Source organism: Chenopodium album, chromosome 26 (genome assembly GCF_948465745.1).
Source record: "Chenopodium album chromosome 26, dcCheAlbu1.1, whole genome shotgun sequence".
Taxonomy (NCBI): Eukaryota; Viridiplantae; Streptophyta; class Magnoliopsida; order Caryophyllales; family Amaranthaceae; genus Chenopodium; species Chenopodium album.
This window is the reverse complement of record NC_137859.1, coordinates 943291-964151: the sequence shown is the minus strand read 5'-3', so window position 1 is coordinate 964151 and position 20861 is coordinate 943291. Positions and strand designations below refer to the sequence as shown.

The following is a 20861-nucleotide window of genomic DNA, read 5'->3' as shown; positions in this document are numbered from 1 at the left end:
TACATTTTCTGGATACAAACTGAGCTAGGTAGTAGTTTGTAAACATGTGCTGATCTAATATATGATTGTGAGAATATATAGTTGGATACTTATTATGTTTTCCTGTTGGACTTATGAGTGGAGTTTTGTGATTTATGTTCTTGAAGTAGATTATAGTGTAGAAGAAAATGTGTGCCAATCTGTACTAGTAGCCTCTAATGATGATGAAAACATAACTTTCGTTCTTCCGAGAAACTCATGCGGAAATTATATGGAGACCTGAACTGAAGAGGCTTTAGTAACTTTTGTTGATTGGTTTAAGCGTATTGACTGTGATCTTGAAGTGTATGCATTGTAACGGTTGTTTAAGATTTTTTGATGCATGAGAGTGGTCAACTTGTCAATGTATGGATATGGATTTATTTGGTTAGCAGCACAAAATGTTTTTTTTTATTTGTCAATTGAGGGAAAGGATATACAAATACAAATGGGAAAGGAAAGGTAGGAACTCTTTAATTGAATTAAGTGTCTCTAATGATGATGAATGTTAAGTTCTGATATCTTCCCTGTGGAAAAAATTTGGAGACCTGAACTGAGGAGGCTTCAGTCTATTTATCTTAGCAATTTGAAGTGGGGATAGATTGATAGGTAATAAGGTATTGTGTGCAAAGGGGTGAATACATTTGAATTGCGGGCAAGGAGGGAGGTTGATGGTTTTTAATTACATGAAGTTGTGAGGAAAGGTTTTATTTTTGTTGTTAGCCTGCCAAGGACTAAGGAGGCTTTATTAGTAGCTTATTTTGTTTCAATCTGAGTGGCATCTTGCTGAGAATTTGTAAGTTATGTCGTTGCCTCTGGTGATGTTAAAAATATGACCTTTTATCTCCCGAGATTTTCCATGTTGAAAAAGTATATGATAACTGAAGAGGCAACAGACGTTAGTAAACAGTCTTGATACAATGAATTATTGCAGTGCGTAGTATAGTGTTCTTGCAGGTGAATGGGTCTTTGGCTCAAAGATCGATGAAGGGCTAGATGTAAAGAGGTTTTGCTAGGAGGGTTTCGCGCACCTTCAGCGGCTCAGCGCATATCATTAGGAGATTTGCCTCTTTACCTTCAGTAGTATGGTTTGTAATGTTACCAAGTGCATTGACGAAATGAGTCGTCTCTTCAAGTGCAGACCTGCAAAGTTTTTTTCCAGATGGTTTCTCTGGTGATTATTCAAGTCGAAGTGGATCTTCTTCCTTACAAAGTTGCTTGCGAGTCATTTGACGCTCTTGCTTGTTACTCCTATTATCCTATGGTATATAAAGCTGTGTAGGTAGTTGGTATTGGTACCTTAAGTTTGCCTGTCTTAAAATACAGACAGGGCTGGGAAAGGGTACAAGTTTGGGATTACAATGATTGAACTTCTTGTGTACAATGAAGATGAATGTCAAAATGTAATTGAGAAACAACTGAATAATATTCTTGTTTGCTTTATTAGATTTAGATATCCTTTTTATCAACTCAACTACAATTGAACTTCTTGTACATAGTTTATAAGAGTATTGAATAATTTGAGTGAAATGTTCACTTACCAAATATATTCACGTTGAAGATAATCATGAAAATTAGATAATTGCAAAATATTTAACATCAAATTATCAAACTTAATGAATAAGCAACAATATATTTTTCTGCTTTGTCAAACCATAAAGCTTGTTGTTCCATCCGATTACATCAATTTGAAAAACGAGTATAAAAAAAAGACCTAAACGCGTCTTAAGTTGTGTACATTAGGTTGGATTGCAAAGAGGGTGAGTAGAGAGCAACTGGGGGTGTTTGCGTCTTTGGCTTGGGCTGCTTGGCATTGCAGGAACAAGGCAACAAGCACGCAGTGGGATTAGCAATGGGGTTTGCTCGTTTACCATGGTTCATAATACCCTCCAAGAGTCCAATTGAGTCGGTGAAACCATTCAATATGCCTTTAAACGGTTATTTTACTTGTTCACAACTTGAAATGATTTGTAAACTCAAGCCTACCACGGACGTTTATGACAACATATAATGATCATATGTGGTTTTAAACGAAATTATATGACTCCGAGATGTATCCCTTAAAGTCTCAAGGCTTTTCGCCACCGGGCCCCGAAACCTCAAATTGGTTATAGCCTTCAAATTTGTAATTTTTTGACTTTTTTTCGCCCGAAAATAAAAATTGCCGAGTTGTTTACCATGGTCCCTAATATCCTTCGGGAGTCAAATTAGTTCGATGGAACCGTCCAATACGCTCTTAAACAGTCATTTTACCAGTTCACAACTTGAAGTGATTTCGTAAACTCAAGTCCACCACGTACGTTTATGACAACATGTAATGATCATATATGGTTTCAAATGGCACTATATGACACCAAGATATATTCCCTAGGGTCTCAACACTTTTCGCACCGGAATCCAAAAATTCAAAATTACCAAAAAAACAAAGATTATAGCCTTCAATATTGTAATTTTTTGACCTTTTTTCGTCCAGAAATAAAAATTGTTGAGATGTTTACTATAGTCCCTAATACCCTCCAAGAGTCTAATTGGGTCGGTGGAACCAACCAATATGCCCTTAAACGGTTATTTTACCCATTCACAACTTGCATCGATTTTGTAAACTCAAGCCCACCACGGACGTTTATGATTACATATAATGATCAAATATGGTTTCAAAAAGCATTATATAACCCCGAGATGTATCCCTTAAGGTCTCAAGGCTTTTCGCCACCTAGCCCCAAAACCTCAAAATTTCCTCAAAAAGCGTGGATTACAGCCTTCAATTTTGTAATTTTTGACCTTTTTTCACCCGGAAATAAAAATTGCCGAGATGTTTACCATGGTCCCTAATACCCCCCGGGAGTCCAATTGGGTCGGTGGAACCATCCAATATGCCCTTAAATGGTCATTTTACCCGTTCACAACTTGTAGTGATTTTGTAAACTCAAACCTACCACGGATGTTTATGACAACATATAATGATCATATATAGTTTCAAAAGGCATTAAATAACACCGAAATATATTCCCTGGGGTCTCAACACTTTTCGCCACCGGACGCCAAAACCTCAAAATTTCCTAAAAAGCGTGGATTATAGCCTTCAATATTGTAATTTTTTGACTTTTTTTTGCCTGGAAATAAAAATTACTGAGATGTTTACCATGGTCCCTAATATCCTTAAAGAGTCCAATTGGGTCTGTAAAATCAACCAATGTGCCCTTAAATGGTTATTTTACCCGTTCGCAGCTTACACCGATTTTGTAAACTCAAGCCTACCACGGACGTTTATGACAACATATAATGATTATATATGGTTTCAAACGACATTATATAACCCCGAGATGTATCCCTTAAAGTCTGAAGGCTTTCGCCACCAGGCCCGAAACCTCAAAATTTCCTCAAAAAGCGTGGATTATAGCCTTCAATTTTGTAATTTTTTTTACCTTTTTTCTCCTGGAAATAAAAATTGTGGAGATGTTTACCATGATCCCTAATATCCCCCGGGAGTCCAATTGGGTCGGTGGAATCATCCAATATGCCATTAAATGGTCATTTTACCCGTTCACAACTTGCACCGATTTCGTAAACTTAAGCCTACCACGGACGTTTATGACAACATATAATGATCATATATGATTTCAAAAGATATTATATGACACCGAGATATATTCTCTAAGGTCTCAACACTTTTCGCCACCGGGCGCTAAAACCTCAAAAATTCCAAAAAAAATGAGGATTATATGTAATACCCCGTATTTTTAATGTATTTGATAAATTATTTATTTAATTATAAAATATATTTGGGTCAAACCATTTTAATTATTGGATTATAGATAAAGCAAGTATTTATATTTGGGTCAACAAGTATTTAATCCAAATGTAGCCCATCTTTCTTATGAACCCAATCATCCTATTTTTACTTTTGGGCTACCTATTTCATCATTAAAAGTCCATCATTTTTATGAAGCCCAAACCTACCCTAACCTACTCTACACTATAAATACTTCATTTATCCCCAAAAATTTCCCACACAAAAAGGTTAGTCTTATTTTCTATCTCCTCTTGTTTTAATTATTGTTCTAACAATTCATAATTTGGGTTTTTGATTTTAATTGTTTAAATAAGATTAGTATGTTTGGTAATTGTATTTTAATGATTAAAGATTGTAAATTTTAAATAATAAAGTGTTTTATTTTCAGATTTCATAAAATTATAAGTTAGGGTTTTAAAATTATTAAAGACTTGATTTTTAGGGTTTTTATGAACAATTGATTTAGGGGTTTTATAGTAATGATATTTTGGAAATTTTGGTGATTATAACTACTAATTAGTTTAACTTAATTCCAGATTATTTTGAACACGTAGATTCGTGTTTTAATTTTTAGATTTCCGTTCGTTAATATTAATCCCGATCAGGTTCTAAATTCATCCGATTTTGACAAAAAAGTAGTGTTTTCCATGTGGAAACAACGTTTTAAGAAAGACTCACTACTGTTGGTAGTGAGCACCACCCTCTCGTGGCCAAATTCAGCCTCTAAATATGATTTTCGGGCAGTTTTTGGTTTTTAACGAAGTTTTTTTTTATTGCTTTAAATTTTTCTATGGATAATTTAAGTATAAAGATGTATTTTGATGAAATTTTAAAAGGGGTTTTTCATTAGTTTAAAATGCTGGAATTTTATTTAAAGTAGTATAATTGTGATTTTAATAATAGGGTGTGATTACCTATTAAAAAAAAGTTTAATTAGGGGTTTTTAAATAATTTTCAGAGTATTTTAAATGGTTTAAAGTGAGTTTAAGTTGCTGGAAATTGTGTATACAAGGGTAATTAATTTAGTATTATTGTCCCTTTATGTAGGAGACTTGATTCGGAAATTGTTGTAGTATTGTCGGCTACTTTATGGACTTAATCGAGGTACGTTTGCGTACTTAGCATAATTATGTTGATGTAGTAGCATGCTAAATGTGTTTGATTGATTATAAGTAATATCATGCTAGGGTTGGAATGAAAATTATGATTTGGATGTTATTGGTGATTGAATTATGAAGCATGATTTATTTGTGATGGATTGTTGAATGGAAAATAATAACTTGGAATATTATTTATGAACCACATATTTATTTATGGCATGATAGAGAGCATGTTTAATTAAACTAACTGTTTAATTTGGTTTGGAATATTGAAAGGAATTTTATTATGGTTCATATAATTTTTATTGATGCTTTAAGCATGAGGAAGGAGCTATATAAGTGTCTATGTACATGAGGAATAAATTGTATGTTGGTGCCTTTGTGCACTTAAGGTGTTTTTAACACCGAGGGATAGGATTTTTGGCGCTTTATGCGTTTAAGGTGTCTTTGACACTGAGGTAGAATTAAAAAGGGTTCAACATTAAATATTATGTGATCACTAAATATTCAAGAATTAAATTGGTGTGTTTGTTGATTGAATAATTATTGATGATAAAATTGTTATGCTTTGAGAGTCATCACCAAGTCTAATAATATGTAAATAACGTAAAGTGAAAGAGATTACGCACCAAAACTCTTGGGACGTATGTACCTTGAGTATGAACATATGGGGGGAGTTATGTGACTTTATATTTGATCATAACTTCTAACGGAGTACAGGACGCTGTATATTCCTTTTTATTATTATTATTATGCGTTGGAATTCGCCACCTATGTGTGGCACATGTTTGTCACTGGCACGGTTAGCTCCCGTGTCAGTTAACCTCAATTTATTTGGGGGAGGTATAGTTGGAAACCCGTTCGATGCGTAATCAACGCTAAATGAATTATTTAGTGTCTAGTTAAAGTGTCTTGTTGATTGTTGTGTGTGCTTGTAAACAGGTGCATTGAGGTAAGTGTGTGTTGATAGGTAAAAGCATGTTAGTGTGTTTATTTACGCTTATGTACTCAGCTTTGCTGATTGTGTGTGTTTGTGTGTTTGGCCATGTCTTTATCTTGGCCCTATGATGACCCATTTTTAATGGAGAGTAGTGGGGGCAAGTGGAGATAATATTTTCAGCTGTTGAAGCATATTCATGACGGGGCATGAGTGAAGAGTGAATCATGCTAGTTTATATTAGTTGAGATGTGGTTTATTGCTTTCAAATATTATATTATGCTATGCTTATGAGACTAACGCAAAGGTTTTCGTAATTTAATTGGTTTTGATAAGGGCCTTCAATGGTTCCAAGTTGTAGGTTGATTTTATTTGACTTCGTTTGACTTTGGTTTTAACTTTACTTTCGTTTGGTTGACTTTTAAGTTGACTCGTTTCGAATGGTTTTGATTTAAATCTTCCGCTGTGTGTCTTTGCTAATTGCCTTAGCCGTTCTCACGGTGGCGGTAATGTCTTAGATATTCCTAAATCGTATTTTAAAGAGTAAAATAGGTATTTTTAAAAGAAAGGAATTTCTAGGGTGTTACATTATAGCCTTCAATATTGTAATTTTTTGACTTTTTTTTGCCCGAAAATAAAAATTTCTGTGATGTTTACCATGTTCCCTAATACCCTCAAAATATCCAATTGGGTTAGTAAAATCAACCAATATGCCCTTAAACGGTTATTTTACCCGTTCGCAACTTACACCAATTTTGTAAACTCAAGCCTACCACGGACGTTTGTGACAACATATAATGATCATATATGGTTTCAAACGGCATCATATAACCCCGAGATGTATCTCTTAAAGTCTGAAGGCTTTTTCGCCACCAGGCCCTGAAACCTCAAAATTTCCTCAAAAAGCATGAATGCCTTCAATTTTGTAATTTTATTACCTTTTTTCGCCCGGAAATAAAATTTGTTAAGATGTTTACCATGGTTCCTACTACCCTCCGTGAGTCCAATTGGGTCGGTGGAAACATCCAATATGCCTTAAACGGTCATTTTACCCGCTCACAACTTTTAGTGATTTCGTAAACCCAAGCCTACCGCGAACGTTTTATGACAACATATAATGATCATATGTGGTTTTAAACGGCTTTATATGACCCCGAGATGTATCCCTTAGGGTCTCAAGGCATTTCGCCACCTGGCCCCCGGAATCTCAAAATTTCCTCAAAAAGCGTGGATTATAGCCTTCAATTTTGTAATTTTTTGACCTTCTTTCGCCCGAAAATGAAAATTACCGAGATGTTTATTATGGTCCCTAATACCCCCGGGAGTCCAATTGGGTCGGTGGAACCATCCAATATGCCATTAAACGATCATTTTACCTGTTTACAACTTGCAGTGATTTTGTAAACTCAAGCTTACCACGGACGTTTATGACAACATATAATGATCATATATGGTTTCAAAAGGCATTATATGACACCATGATATTCTCTAGGGTCTCAACACTTTTTGCCACCGGACGCCAAAACCTCAAAATTTCCTAAAAAGCGTGGATTATAGCCTTCAATATTGTAATTTTTTGACATTTTTTTGCCTAGAAATAAAAACTGCTGAGATGTTTACCATGGTCCCTAATACCCTCAAAATATCCAATTGGGTCAGTAAAATCAACCAATATGCCCTTAAACGGTTATTTTACCCGTTCGCAACTTACACCAATTTTGTAAACTCAAGCCTACCACGGACGTTTGTGACAACATATAATGATCATATATGGTTTCAAACGGCATCATATAACCCCGAGATATATCCCTTAAAGTCTGAAGGCTTTTTCTCCATCGGGCCCAGAAACCTCAAAATTTCCTCAAAAAGCATGGATTATAAGCCTTCAATTTTGTAATTTTTTGACCTTCTTTCGCCTGCAAATAAAAATTGCCGAGATGTCTACCTTGGTATCTAATACTCTCCGAGAGTCCAATTGGGTCGGTGGAACCGTCCAATATGTCCTGAAATGGTCATTTTACCCGTTCGCAACTTGCACCGATTTCGTAAACTCAAGCCTACCACGGACGTTTGTGACAACATATAATGATCATATATGGTTTCAAACGACATTGTATGACCTTAAGATGTATCCTTTGGGGTCTCGAGGAGTCGAGGCTTTTCGCTACCGGGGCCCAAAACCTCAAAATGCTTGGATTATAACCTTCAATTTTGGAAATTTTTTTTGACTCATTTTTACCCGGAAATAAAAATTGCCGAGATGTTTACCATGTTCTCTAATACCCTCCGGGTGTCCAATTGGGTCGGTGGAACCATCTAATATGTGCTTAAACGGTCATTTTACCCGTTCACAACTTGCATTGTTTTCGTAAACTCAAGCCTACCACATACGTTTATGACAACATATAATGATCATATATGGTTTTAAACGACATTATATGACCCCGAGATGTATCCCCTAGGGTCTCAACACTTTTTGCCACTGGGCTTCGAAACCTCAAAATTGTGGTTTATACACTTTATTGGTTAAAATTTAAATGTTTATACTTAAGGTCATGAGATCAAATCTTGTACTAAATATAATATAACTAGGTTAGTTCCCGTGCCATGCACGGAACTCTTTAATAATTGATTTTAAAAACATGACAAAAATATTATTTGTTGATTTAATATTCATATTTTATTATTTAAGCTCGTAGCTTCTATTACATGGTTAAAAAATAAAGAAATTAATATATAATTTTTTTTTTTTGTAATAAACATATATAATTTATAATATGTCTTTCATTCCTTAAAAAAATTGTCCACATCCACATGTCACAAATTACTTGTATGTTAAGAATATTATTTTTAATTTTTTTTGCTTAACTTATTAGTTGTCAATATTTTTTTTTTTTGGAAAGCTAAATCAAATCTTCTACTATAGTATATTTCATATGTAATTATTACTTATATGTAGAAAGATTTTTTCCTTACATAACTTTTTTTTCAAAAAAAAAAAAAAAATACCATAAAAATAAAATAAAAAGATAAGGGACACACCAGGAAATGACACGTGTCATTGCCGGTGTATCTTTTAGTATATAGTATTGATTGATACCATGTTGAGAATTATACCCGTTTGATTTTCCAAAAAAAAGTAGGACCCTTTCAAATAAGTTTGATCAACCAATTGTAAATTTGTAATTGATGAATGTTTTCCAAATAAGTTCACTGGCAATGTTGCATGCTTCTTGCTTAGCTTATTTTAATGGTCATACCTATTACATTGTGTGAGACCATCTTTTCAATAAATCACATATACTATTGCCACATCATCGCCAAGTGGCAAACTGTAATTGGTTCATCCGACGTGGACCTCTTTTAGACAATTCAACCCAAAAAAAATAAAATAAAAAAAAGCTAACATACGCTTAACATACACCATATTTCTCTCTAATCCTACACCCCAACCATCATCAACCTTCTTCAAACACTCCCACACTTTCATCACATCAAATCAAATCTCTGAAACCCGAATTTTCTCTCTCCTACCAAACAATGGCGGTTCGGGCCTCAATGACCCGGTTTCCAATGGACCCGGATGAGCAGGAGTCGTCGGGTCTACCATGGGGTGTTACAATTTCGCCGTTTTCCGGCAGAGATGAGAACGGAATCTCACCGTCGATGGGATCCGACGGTGAGAATTTGCCGAGGTGTGAGAATTGTTGGGCTTACTTCAATTCTTATTGCGAGCTTGATCAATGGGCTTGGACTTGCTCTCTTTGTGGTACTCTTAATGGGCTTTCGGCCCACTCCATTGCCAAGTACTCTCATCCCCAATCTTGCCCTGAGATGTCTTCGTCTTTCATTGATCTTGAATTGCCCTGTAAGTTGCAATTTTGTAATTATTTGATTGATTAATTTTGTTGGTAATTGCAATTTTATTGTTAAATTAGAGGGATTATTGATTATTATAGTGATTAATTAGGTTGGAAAAATTGGAGTGATGTTGAATTTATAGTTTTATAGTGCATGGTTTTTGTATGATTAGTGAGATATGCAGCATTAAGGTTTCAACATTTGATGTTGAATGACTTATTGTTAGTGATTTTTTGGTAATTGAACTTAATTTTTGAATTAGAGATGTTATTAATCAATAAGGTGAAATTGGAGTGATATTGGATTAGTTTGTAATTTGTATTTTTTTTGGGGTATGATTAGTGAGAAATGCAGCATTAAAGTTACAACATTTGATGTTGCATGACTTAGTATTAGTGAAAGGGACCTTAGTTTGATTGTTTTGGAAGTCATGGATATTTTGATTGATGTGAATTGTACCATTGAAGAAAAACGGACGAGATAGTGGTGTACTTGCGGAATTGTGGTTGCCAATTAGCTTAGTTGTTTAAAGTCGTGGGAGATGGTAATCATGGTATCCAAAATCAAATCTTGTCTATGTTAGTACACTTTTAGGCACTCTGTACACCCAATATGTACTGCTATTGTTGAAATATCAGACTCCCTGTACCTTCAATACAGATTAATTTTAGAAAATCTGAGTAAAATGACTCCTCTCAAACAAAATTTTACTATGTTTTTAGTGTTCAACCTTGTGAAGTATTTGCTCTAAACTGAGAATTCACAAGTTTAATATGATGCTTGAAATAACTCATCTGATTTTAATGTTTGAGGTGGTCAACATGGTGTGTGAATTTTAGCACATCAGTGCAGTATTCTGTTTTGTTTCTGAGAAAATGGTATGAAGGGTTTTGGATTAGGCAGCTGATTCTGCTGTTTGGGTTTGCAATTTTGCATGTTTGATGGTATTGCTGAGTTTATAAGGAACTTTTAATTTTTAGATTTGGTGAAAGGAACTTGAATTCCGAATGTACTGTTTGAATAATTTGAATTCAGCTCCAGAAGTTTGATTTCTGATGTATTGATGTTGCATTTATGATTTCAGCAGAAGGATATGAAGATGCATCAATGCAAGCTCGTCCAGTTTATGTGGCAGCAGTTGACCTGTCTTGTAAGTACCCTTCCGCTTACCTCCTTAAATTTAAAATTTTTTCAAAATGTATGCCATTTCGATGAAGAGCCATGGGCAAACTAGAGGAGCTTCGCTTGAGATAGTTAGTTTTGTATATCTTCTTTTAATACAAAGTATTTGAATGTGTTAGCGTGTTATTTTTCTCTCTTATTAGCATAGGCTGTCTATAAGATTATCTTATGAAGTGTAACTTGTAAGAGCTGTGATAAAAAAGGATTCTCAGAGATATAGGGGAATTTGTGAACCATCAGTGATACATAGGTTACTCTTAGAATTTTTTTTTTTTCTAACAATGGCCATTGATATTTAAGGTAGTGATTCAAACAAGGTGTTTAAAAAGTTGTAATATTGTTACTAGGTTATAACCGATGTATTTGGATTTTATTTTTGATATCGCTGGATAACTAATCAAAGTTGATTAAGGCTCAAGCAATAAATGGGTTTTAGGCTGTGAAAAATAGTTAAACGGCGCTTATCAACAGATTTGGAGTCAGATAGTTGATTGTGGTCATATATTGATCTATGAACTTGTTTAGAGACATTGTATGAAAGACTACCTTGAGTGTGTGTGTGTGTGCGCATGCGCTGTTTGACAATCATAATTGAAATTTTTATAGATGGTAGATATTTGGATATATTTATCTTCTACTCTTCTTCATGGAAGTTGGCAAAGCTAGCTGACTTCTCCTTCCTTTTGCAGCTTCCGAGGAGTTTCTGGACCTTATCAAGAGTGCATTACTGGCTGCGTTGGAAGGTTAGATTGCAGTAACTACAGTGAGCTTCCTTTCTTCTGCTGATCTATGATTAATATACCTAAATTCTGTACAGCACTTCCTGCTGGAGCACTCTTTGGGCTTGCTGTATTCAGCCTCAAATTAGGGTTGTATGATGTGCAAGGCCCTGTTCCACTTGTGAAGAATGTTTTCATCCCACCTGATGCAGATGGCACGATACAAATAGGGCTTGAAGATGTCATGCCCTTGTTTTCATTCTTAGCCCCAGTATGTCCTCAATTAGTTAATTGTTGAATTATTTTGTTTGGTGGAAATTAACCACTTTTGTCTTCTAACCTTGAAAATTTTATATGACTGTGTACCCTAAGTCTTGGACCCTCCTAACATTACCTAGGTGGAGACCTGTAAAGAGAGGATTGCATCTGCCATTGAAACTCTTAAACCAATGTCATCATGGGAACAATCAGCGGCTGCTAGTCAAGCTCTTGATGGTGTACTACTAGGTGGCCGCGGTTTTGGAGCAGCAATGGAGGCCCTTTTTAATTACCTTGGATCAGAATATGGAACTACATTTGCATTAGGTATTACTGCTTCATGTTGTAGGGTGGTTTTTATGTGCCCTGGTTCCACAGTTGTTCGTGCAGTATACTCTCTATGATTGAAAAATTACTGAAGTCTTTTTATCTTATCTAACAATGTCACAGCAAGGGTTTTTGCTTTCCTGTCTGGTGTTCCTGATTTTGGAGCTGGGCAACTAGATACAAGACGGTATGGCGAGCAATATGCTAGTAAACGAGAGGATGCTGACCGTGCTTTACTTCCTGAGCAGACCTCATTTTACAAGGAACTGGTAAGTCATAGTTAAATTTAATTATTTCATAGTTATCTATGACTAGGTACATAAGCATTGTCATATATTTCACAGGCTGCTGTCGCTGTTCAAGCAGGTGTGTGTGTGGACTTATTTGCTGTTACAAATGAGTATACAGATCTGGCATCCCTGAAGTTCTTAAGCATTGAAAGTGGTGGGTCCCTGTTTCTGTATCCAAATACTGAAGATACTACGCTTCCTCAGGACATGTGAGTAACCAAATATAGTTTTTAACTCAGTTGATGCATCTCACTAATTTACTAAATTAGATAAACCGATAATTCTTGTAGTCATAATAGTAATTCTGATGTTAATTTTTGTATTTTTATTCTTATGTTAATAAAACTCCTTTAAGTCTGATTGGTTTCTTTAATGACTTTCCAGGTATCGGATGTTAAGTCGTCCATATGCTTTCAATTGTGTACTACGATTGAGAACATCTTCTGAATTCAAAGTTGGCCACTCAGTGAGTTGGTGCTACCTATTTCATCTAGTCATTTGATATTAAGTTTTTGTTTCTGAGTTGCTAATTTTGTACCCACAGGTTTTATTAATTAATTTTATATATTTTGTTTATGCAGTATGGTCACTTTTTCCCTGATCCAGAATATGAAAATGTTCAGCACATAATCTGCTGTGATTCTTATGCAACCTATGCATATGACTTTGAATTTGCTAAAGTTGAAGGCTTTTCAAGGTACTTTTCAGTTTACTGCGAACTGTATTTGATTCATAAAATTAAATACATATCGAAATTAAGCTCTCTTCTGTGTTCTTTGACAGACATGCCTCAGAACCTCCTATGCTACAAATTGCTTTCCAGTACTCTGTGGTTGTACCTCCTGAGGAGCTTTCAGGTTCAGGATTGAGTTCTGCAAGTAGGTATGGTTGAGACAACTGTACTTCAGAATGATTTTCTTGCTTTTCGTTTTGTGCTCTTTAATTGCATCTTGTTATTGTGTTTGAGGTGTCATAATTACTTTAGCTCACTGCAAGTGTTGTTAACTGTCTTCCCCCTCCCCCCGGGTTGCAATATGGAAACTGGTTGACCTTCTTGAAAGCCTGGCTCCCATTCATCTAACGCAAGCGCCCAACTCAATATTATTTTTATTTATTTATTATTTAATTGATAAGAACCTAGAGACTTTAATCAGATACTTGAACCCCAAATTGAAATCTGGACTGTTAAATGCCTTTTGCCTGTACATTGGCCATGATTGTCTATGTAGTTGGTCTCTTTGAAGCAATGATTGACAATATCAGACTTGAATTTCTAACATTACATCTCTTTTAATTGATCATTTGCCTCTAACCATCCTGATTCCTGAGTGCAAGTCAGCTTAAGACACCCTCCAGTGCAGCATTTCTAAGTTAATTCTTGGTGGCTCTAGTTCCACCACAATGGTCTTGGGCTACTCCTGTCCACTTTCAGTTGCCATTAATACTTATGTCATATTGCTTTTCTTCATTTATTTCTAATTACAAAGTATGAATTAGTAAAATCCCCTATATCCTCACCCACCAGTAGCCTTTCACCCCCTGCCACTTTCCTCCCTGATGACACCACTGACGAAAGTACTCTAAGTGGGCCTTGTTAGGCTGTCAGCAACTGTACTTATCATTTTCCTTCTGTTCATGAGGGGGTTGGGTTGGGAGGAGACTCTTATGTAAAAGATATCTGTTATGTTTGTATCATGGTCATGCACTTGTTAGTTGTCTAAGCATTTCCCTCTTAATATCATCTGCAGGCCCAAATTTTCAATTAAACGGCGGATAAGAATTAGAACTTTACAGTATGGAGCTGCTTGTAACATTAATGAGCTTTATGACAGTGTTGATTCTGAGGTGGTTCTTTCAATTCTGGTTCACAAGGTATCACTTTCCCCCCCTTGTCTTGTCATTCATATGTACATTTTTATTCCAATTGTAGTTCCAGTAATTCTTACAACCTTATATAATGTAGGTCATTCAAGCTTCTCTGGAGCAAGGTGTTCGAGAGGGTAGAATGCTGCTTCATGATTGGCTTGTAATTCTTACAGCACAATACAATGATGCCCTTAAACTCGTCCAGTATGGGACAGGAACTACTAATGCTGTTCAACAAATTGATGTTGCATTTGCACAATGCCCTCAGTTGCAGCCTTTGCCTCGCTTGATCTTTGCTTTGCTTAGAAGTCCTCTGCTTCGTCTGCATGAGGAGGGGGTTCATCCTGATTACAGGATATTCTTGCAATGTCTCTTTAGGTATTTGGTGCACTCACGATTTGACTATGAATTATTAATTTTCTGCCAACAAATTATAGTGTTATCAGCTTTGGAAGTTGGAACTTATAAGACCCTGGCATAGTTTCATGACTATACATCATCTGTAGTCTCTTCCATTACCAATCCTTCTCATTTCTATAACTATTTTTTTTTTTAATTTTTTTTTATTACCCAAAGATGTGTATGCTCAAGTAGATAAGTTCTTTTTGGCAGCTGTCCCGATCCCCTTTATGGTTTGGCAGTTCAACTGAGAACTTAATTATTTTTTTTTGTCTACTAATGCAGTGCCTTGGACCCAAGTTCTCTTCATCGTGCTGTATATCCTGTGTTGACCTCGTATACAACTCCAGATAAACAAGCATATCCACGCCATTCCCTGAGCCGTGCTGCGTTAATAACCAGTGGTAGTCCAATATTTCTCCTAGATGCATTTACGACTCTGATTGTGTTTTATTCCTCAACTGCCGATCCTGGACTGCCTTTCCCACCACCTCATGACCGTAAGCATTGTCCTGAAGATATATGCTTATCTCATATTTCTGCAAATGCTGTTCTTATTGTTTTTTATTGTTCTCTCAGGCTTACTAAGGACAACTATAAACAAATTGAAACAAGAGAGAAGTATTACTCCGAAACTCTTATTCATCCGGGGAGGGCAGGATGATGCCACAGCTTTTGAGAACTATCTCATTGAAGAACAAGATGTTGAGGGGTCTGGCTTCACTAGTGTCATGGGATTTGTTTCCTTTTTGGAGGATATTAATCGTAGTGTGTTGGAGTATATGAAGTAGATCAGATATAAGAATAGGTATGCCACATTATTTATACTTTGCAGAGAAAAGCAGATTTCTACCATGAAGTCTATGGAAATAAAGGCTTTGAAGAGGGAAAACACTGATACGATCAAGGTCAGCCAAGCTGGTAATTTAATTTTAAGAACTTAGTCCCTAGTTGAAAGTTCGTTTTAGAGATATCAATATGCAAGGGCACCACAACTAAACAAGATCAAACGACAACAAATTTCATTCATGGAGAGGTTTGAAGCATGAAGAAGTGTATGTGAATGTTAAAAAGCAACCCAACTACGATAGTTGGGTAGCCATTACCAATCAAGAATGTTGAAAAGCAGGTTTAGACAGATAAAACTATTTTGTTCGCGGCAATCTTCCTTATTTACATTTGTGAGCTTGACTTGTTATGTAGAATAAATGATTTTTTTTTTGTTTTGGATAAATGTACATTGTTATTAGCATTTGTTCTTAGTCTTGAATGAAATACTACGCTTCTGCATTTCTTGAAAATAATCATTTTGTTTTCAAGTATCGTGAACTGGTGAAGAATGACACCGCCCTCTTGCAGTGTATCTACACATGAAAACCCAACCTGTCTGCTCTGCCCTTGACAAGCATCGAACTCGAGACCTCAAGTCAACCTTAAGTCGGGGAGAAGAATCTCTAACCAGTTACCACCCCATCTTTTACAGAAAAAACAAATACCTTTCCATCATCTTTTGAAAGTTTTCTGAGATGCTTAGTTAGTTAAAGATATAACTATGTAATCACGTGATTTGGCTCAAGTCTTTTTTATACTAGTTTTGTAAAATGAGAAAGGAACCCAGACTTAACTTTCAACAACATAAAAATATAAATTTATATACTTTAGTGGTTTTATTGCAGAATATCCAAATCAATTCTAGATGATTGATTAAAAGAAAACGAATTAGATTGGTGCACCACTTAGCTAGCTTAAACCAACAGAAATATCAGAAAAAGTAGTTTGTTATGTTAGAAGATGCCAAACGTTGAAGATTGAAGAAGAAAGTGTTTTTGGATTTTGACAAGCTAAGAGCATTTGGTAAGATAAAAAGAGAATTTGATCCCATTCAATTTCTTTTGAAAATTTGCACCAAAGTTACAATTTTAGTGGCTTACTTTGAAATGCTTACAACAATCTTTCCTCTATTTTCCACACTTCATAGTTGGTTCCCACTCCAGGGATGAATTAGCATAGATTCCCCTTCAATCATTAACCTCTTAAGTCTCGCTTTTCGATTAGTTTATCCCGAAAATCAACCTATAATAACATCCTTGTATAAGTAATACCTTGAAGCCAGCAATACTACCTGTATTATTATCACTAAACACTTAAGTTAGTCGAGTCATTAAACACTTTTGTTAGTCATTTTCATGGATAAGAATGGTTTTGAGTCTGAACAACAGCAGAGTTGCTGTGAAAAACTCTTCATTGCTATTCGAAAACCTTCTCCTTTCATCCGACCCACTCGTTTTATCTCCCCTGTCACTCTAAGAGATCGTTGTGTTCGAGTCCCTAGAGTTGATAATGTCACCACTGAGGCCCCTCCAAATGTTATTATGACAACCACAAATCTTAATGATCGTTGTCCTAGAATCTCCAAGCAGACTGTGACACCACCATCAGCTGATAGCAGGAAACAAGCTGCAAACAAGGTTGCAGTTATTCAAGATCATAGAGGAAACCATTCACGTGTTTCCTCGCCAACCAACAATCTACCCAAGCCACCAGAGACAACTATGCTTCCATTACACGGCCTTGAGAATACAATTCCAGTTATTTCTCATGCAAATGGGGCAAAGTCTTATATAGCAGAGAGTATTAATGGTATGTCCTCTGAATTTATTGATCGTGTTGGGAGAAAGATTAGAAGCCCCACAAATGTGGGTGCACGGGATAGTTTTAATGATCGAGTTAATGAATATATAAATCGTACTAAGAACAAGTTCCATACCTCATCTTCCTTCAATGAGGGACTCAAGTAGCTGTTGACAGCTTTATCAGGGGGCTGTCAAGTACTGAAATAATAATGCATTTTGTATTCTGTGTTGCGCATTTGTGTGGTTTATGCTGTGGTTCTAGCTGGGAATGGTTTATATCAAGAAGTCGAAGCTATATAGGGATACGTTTTAGAGATTATATAGAAGAATTGGGCATGAGTAACTACGCTTGACATGATCTTCACACAGGTGCTAACAGATGATCAGATGGAGAGGATTGATAATGTTGAGAAGATAGCAAATCATAAAGTAATTGATGATGTTCTATAGTTTCTAATGTGTTACTTTATATGATTGTAAAATTCCAAGTAAATAGCATCTAATTATATACCCAGTTGAATTATAAACCAGTTTCTTGAAAAAAAAATGTCAGCCGTGTTTATAAATCTGTTCTCTTTCTCGTTATTACATAGATTGCAGTGTATCATGTATGCAAAACTAAAATAGAATGCCTCTGAATGAAACTTCATTTAATATCTTCAACATTAGAAGTATTATGAGACCTGGTGAATTGAGGAGCAGAAAAGCCAACTGATAGACACATCTGCCACTCCTCTGCTCACCCTGTTGAATAGCGTTATATGAGCAAACATCAGACTAGAAGGCCTATAAGTTTCATGCAATAGATCATATCTACACTCTATTCTTGAAAACCATTCTTTGCCTATTGCCATCACAAGTTTGCTCCTTAACATCCCCATTGTTTTCGTTGTTTCCTATGATTGTATTTCTATGTTCTAACACCTGAATAACCATACAAATACACACAGGTGCCTGAAGACATCAACTAACAGCAAGCAGAAATTGATTACTGAGGCAAATGGCAGGTTACAATTTCTATGAAATCTGAATCTTAGAAATAACTCACCCATAAACATAGGATGCACATTATACGCTCCCATTAAACTAGTGCCCTTAGTTATACAGGAAAAGTAACATCGAGCACAATAATGTAACATTTCATTCATGCTAATCAGCTCCGCCTATATTTCCACAATTCCACCCTATTTATGTCACACCATGTGTTAGCTGGAAGGTCAGCCAGACATGAAGTGCTATGGATAACGTAAATTATACTCAACTATCATTAGTATCATCCTTGTTTTCACTAGCTTCCTCCTCGTCTTCGTCTTCATCTTCATCTTCATCTTCATCTTCATTTTCACTGGCTTCATCTTTTCCGTTTTCCACAACTGTCTCTTCATCTTCGCCATTTTCCACAGCAGTCTCTTCATCTTCGCCATTTTCCACAGCAGTCTCTCCAGCTTTGCCATTTTGCGTAGCTGTCTCTTCATCTGCTTTCCTCTTCTTGTTTTCTTCTTTTGCCTTTGCTGACCCTGCTCTCTTTACAGCAGTTTTTTTCCTAAATTCTGAAATTAAGCTGGTTAGAATTCTCATAAACTTGTACTCGTAATACATATTTAAATGCTAATTTAGTATACTACATCCTTAATCCACTTCAACATTAGCAGTAGAACTGCAAAAGAACATACAGCTTGACTGCTTGACAACAGATAGAGGCATAGAGCAACAACCAGTAGCTTGGGACAAGAGGGGTAAGTAACCTCACACAGTTTGCAATTTGATCTAGGATGCATTCAGACCTGAGCTGTTACAGATTTCCATTCATACTGTTTAATGTATATTTTGGTCTGTTGGTTGGGTCCTGAGGGAAAATGATCTTGATTCCGAATTGAATCCTTTGAGTCACAAAAAACAGGTAAGGGCAAAACCTTTTGTTGTATACTATAATTAAGCAATTCAATAGCAACCTAAGATGAACAGTCGAGGAACCTCATAACATGGTATAGCAGCATATAAAAGAGCTTATGAATAGAAAAAGGAGCAGGACATAAGGTTGCTGAAACCAGAAAATCCAGGCCATTTGGCAGTGATAAGGAAAAAACACTAAAGTACCACTGTCCACTATAGAGCTTATCATAAATTTGTCTACTTATCAGTTTTAATTCTAATTTCTTTTGTCCACCTGCAGAATAATGAAGCATTAGAATTAATTCTCATCCTCCAGGTTATCTGCTACGTAACTATCTCATACATGGACAAACATCTATTTCTGCCAATCTGCATCAAATTTTTAGAGATTCCTTAAAAAGCCATATTGAAGTGTAAAGCAAAGATCAAAAGATGGTAATAATTAATACAAACTAAAAAGCAGATCAAACACGAGAACTTCTTGGTTGAAACGAGCAAAACGTTATCTAAAAGCACAAAATGCCACTAACCATTAAGGGAGGCCCTCAGTGGTTCAATAAACTCAGAAAACTCAACTTCCTCGAGAGCATTCAGTACATCATCAGCATTAATAATCTGCCTGTTTGAATCACTGCATATGTCATGTGCCCTACACATATTCATATCAACCTATCCATCAGCAAAGCAATCAAATCCCAAGTTCGAGAAACAATACCGCGAATAATTTCAACAAGACATACTTTCCATTCCCCACTCTACACAGATTTACAAAGAACTCTTCCCAAGTTTCTGAAAGTGACTCTTTTGATAACAATTCTCAATAGGATTAGCCAACTTACACTCATGAACAACCCAAAAAAACCACATACGATTCGAAGACCGGACAACAAACACCTCCGCAAAGCTAACCAACATGATTACTAACTGTAAACAAAACAAGGTCAAGCTAACCCTAATAAAACTAGGTCAATTACCCATATTCTAAAACATATTTTGCATAAATAACCATAAATGTGCAATCTTTATATCATACAATTACATAATTTACAATCAATCAACCAACCCATCTCCCAGAAAGCAATCAATTTCGACAATTTCAAATTTTTCAAAAACCCTAACATTTAACATCGTAACAAGTAATTAATCAATCAAAACCATCAAATTGAAAGAAATCAATCAATTAGAGAGAGAAAAAGGAAGGAAGAAAGAGTGAAAGAGAGAGAAGAGTACGTGGCGGATAGATAGTGGATGAAAATGCGAGCACTTTCGGAGAAGGCAATGAGAGCTTCTTTGTGAAGAGTAACATCGCCGCCGTCAGTGGAAATCTCAGAGAGCTTCTCTTTCACGACTCGTCGTACGATTGTTTTCGGCAACTCCTCTGCCTCCGGCGCCACCGCCGCCGCCGCCGCCGCTTTGTCCTTTGACATTTTGAGTTTCCGTATTTGTGTTTTGCTCAGTTGGTTTTACTTACTCGGTTGTTCTGTTAAAGAAGGATTGTCAATTCCCGCCATTTTTTAGTAGGCTTTTTAAGTTGGGCTAAGTTGAGTTAAAACTTAAAAGTGGGTTGAATAGAGGTGGGCAAGAG

At 35.9% G+C, this 20861-nt stretch overlaps 2 protein-coding genes, 2 non-coding genes and 1 pseudogene across 4 annotated transcripts; 4 read left to right on the top strand and 1 right to left on the bottom strand.

Annotated features, from left to right (window-relative positions):
* Window positions 1–190: 190 nt before the first annotated feature.
* Window positions 191–273, top strand: LOC145618767 (small nucleolar RNA Z159/U59). The gene has a single exon (XR_014108018.1). It is a non-coding gene; the product is annotated as a small nucleolar RNA Z159/U59 (small nucleolar RNA).
* A 233-nt stretch (window positions 274–506) lies between these two features.
* LOC145618768 (small nucleolar RNA Z159/U59) lies at window positions 507–581 on the top strand (annotated as a pseudogene).
* A 248-nt stretch (window positions 582–829) lies between these two features.
* On the top strand, window positions 830–909 carry LOC145618769 (small nucleolar RNA Z159/U59). The gene has a single exon (XR_014108019.1). It is a non-coding gene; the product is annotated as a small nucleolar RNA Z159/U59 (small nucleolar RNA).
* Window positions 910–9280: 8371 nt separating this feature from the next.
* On the top strand, window positions 9281–16061 carry LOC145617186 (protein transport protein SEC23 D-like). Its single transcript, XM_081671870.1, has 14 exons — window positions 9281–9716; window positions 10794–10859; window positions 11581–11634; window positions 11709–11881; window positions 12009–12195; window positions 12319–12464; window positions 12540–12694; window positions 12870–12951; window positions 13067–13182; window positions 13269–13367; window positions 14234–14357; window positions 14449–14729; window positions 15036–15250; window positions 15330–16061. The coding sequence occupies exons 1-14, from the start codon at window positions 9389–9391 to the stop codon at window positions 15539–15541; spliced, it is 2238 nt and encodes a 745-aa protein (XP_081527996.1). The 5' UTR covers window positions 9281–9388; the 3' UTR covers window positions 15542–16061.
* A 2290-nt stretch (window positions 16062–18351) lies between these two features.
* LOC145618357 (DNA polymerase II subunit B4-like) lies at window positions 18352–20820 on the bottom strand. The gene is made up of 3 exons (XM_081673133.1): window positions 20507–20820; window positions 19807–19925; window positions 18352–18933 (listed from the first exon to the last, which is right to left on the bottom strand). Exons 1-3 carry the CDS (start codon window positions 20701–20703, stop codon window positions 18641–18643), a joined length of 609 nt encoding a protein of 202 aa, XP_081529259.1. The 5' UTR covers window positions 20704–20820; the 3' UTR covers window positions 18352–18640.
* Between the last annotated feature and the right edge of the window lie 41 nt (window positions 20821–20861).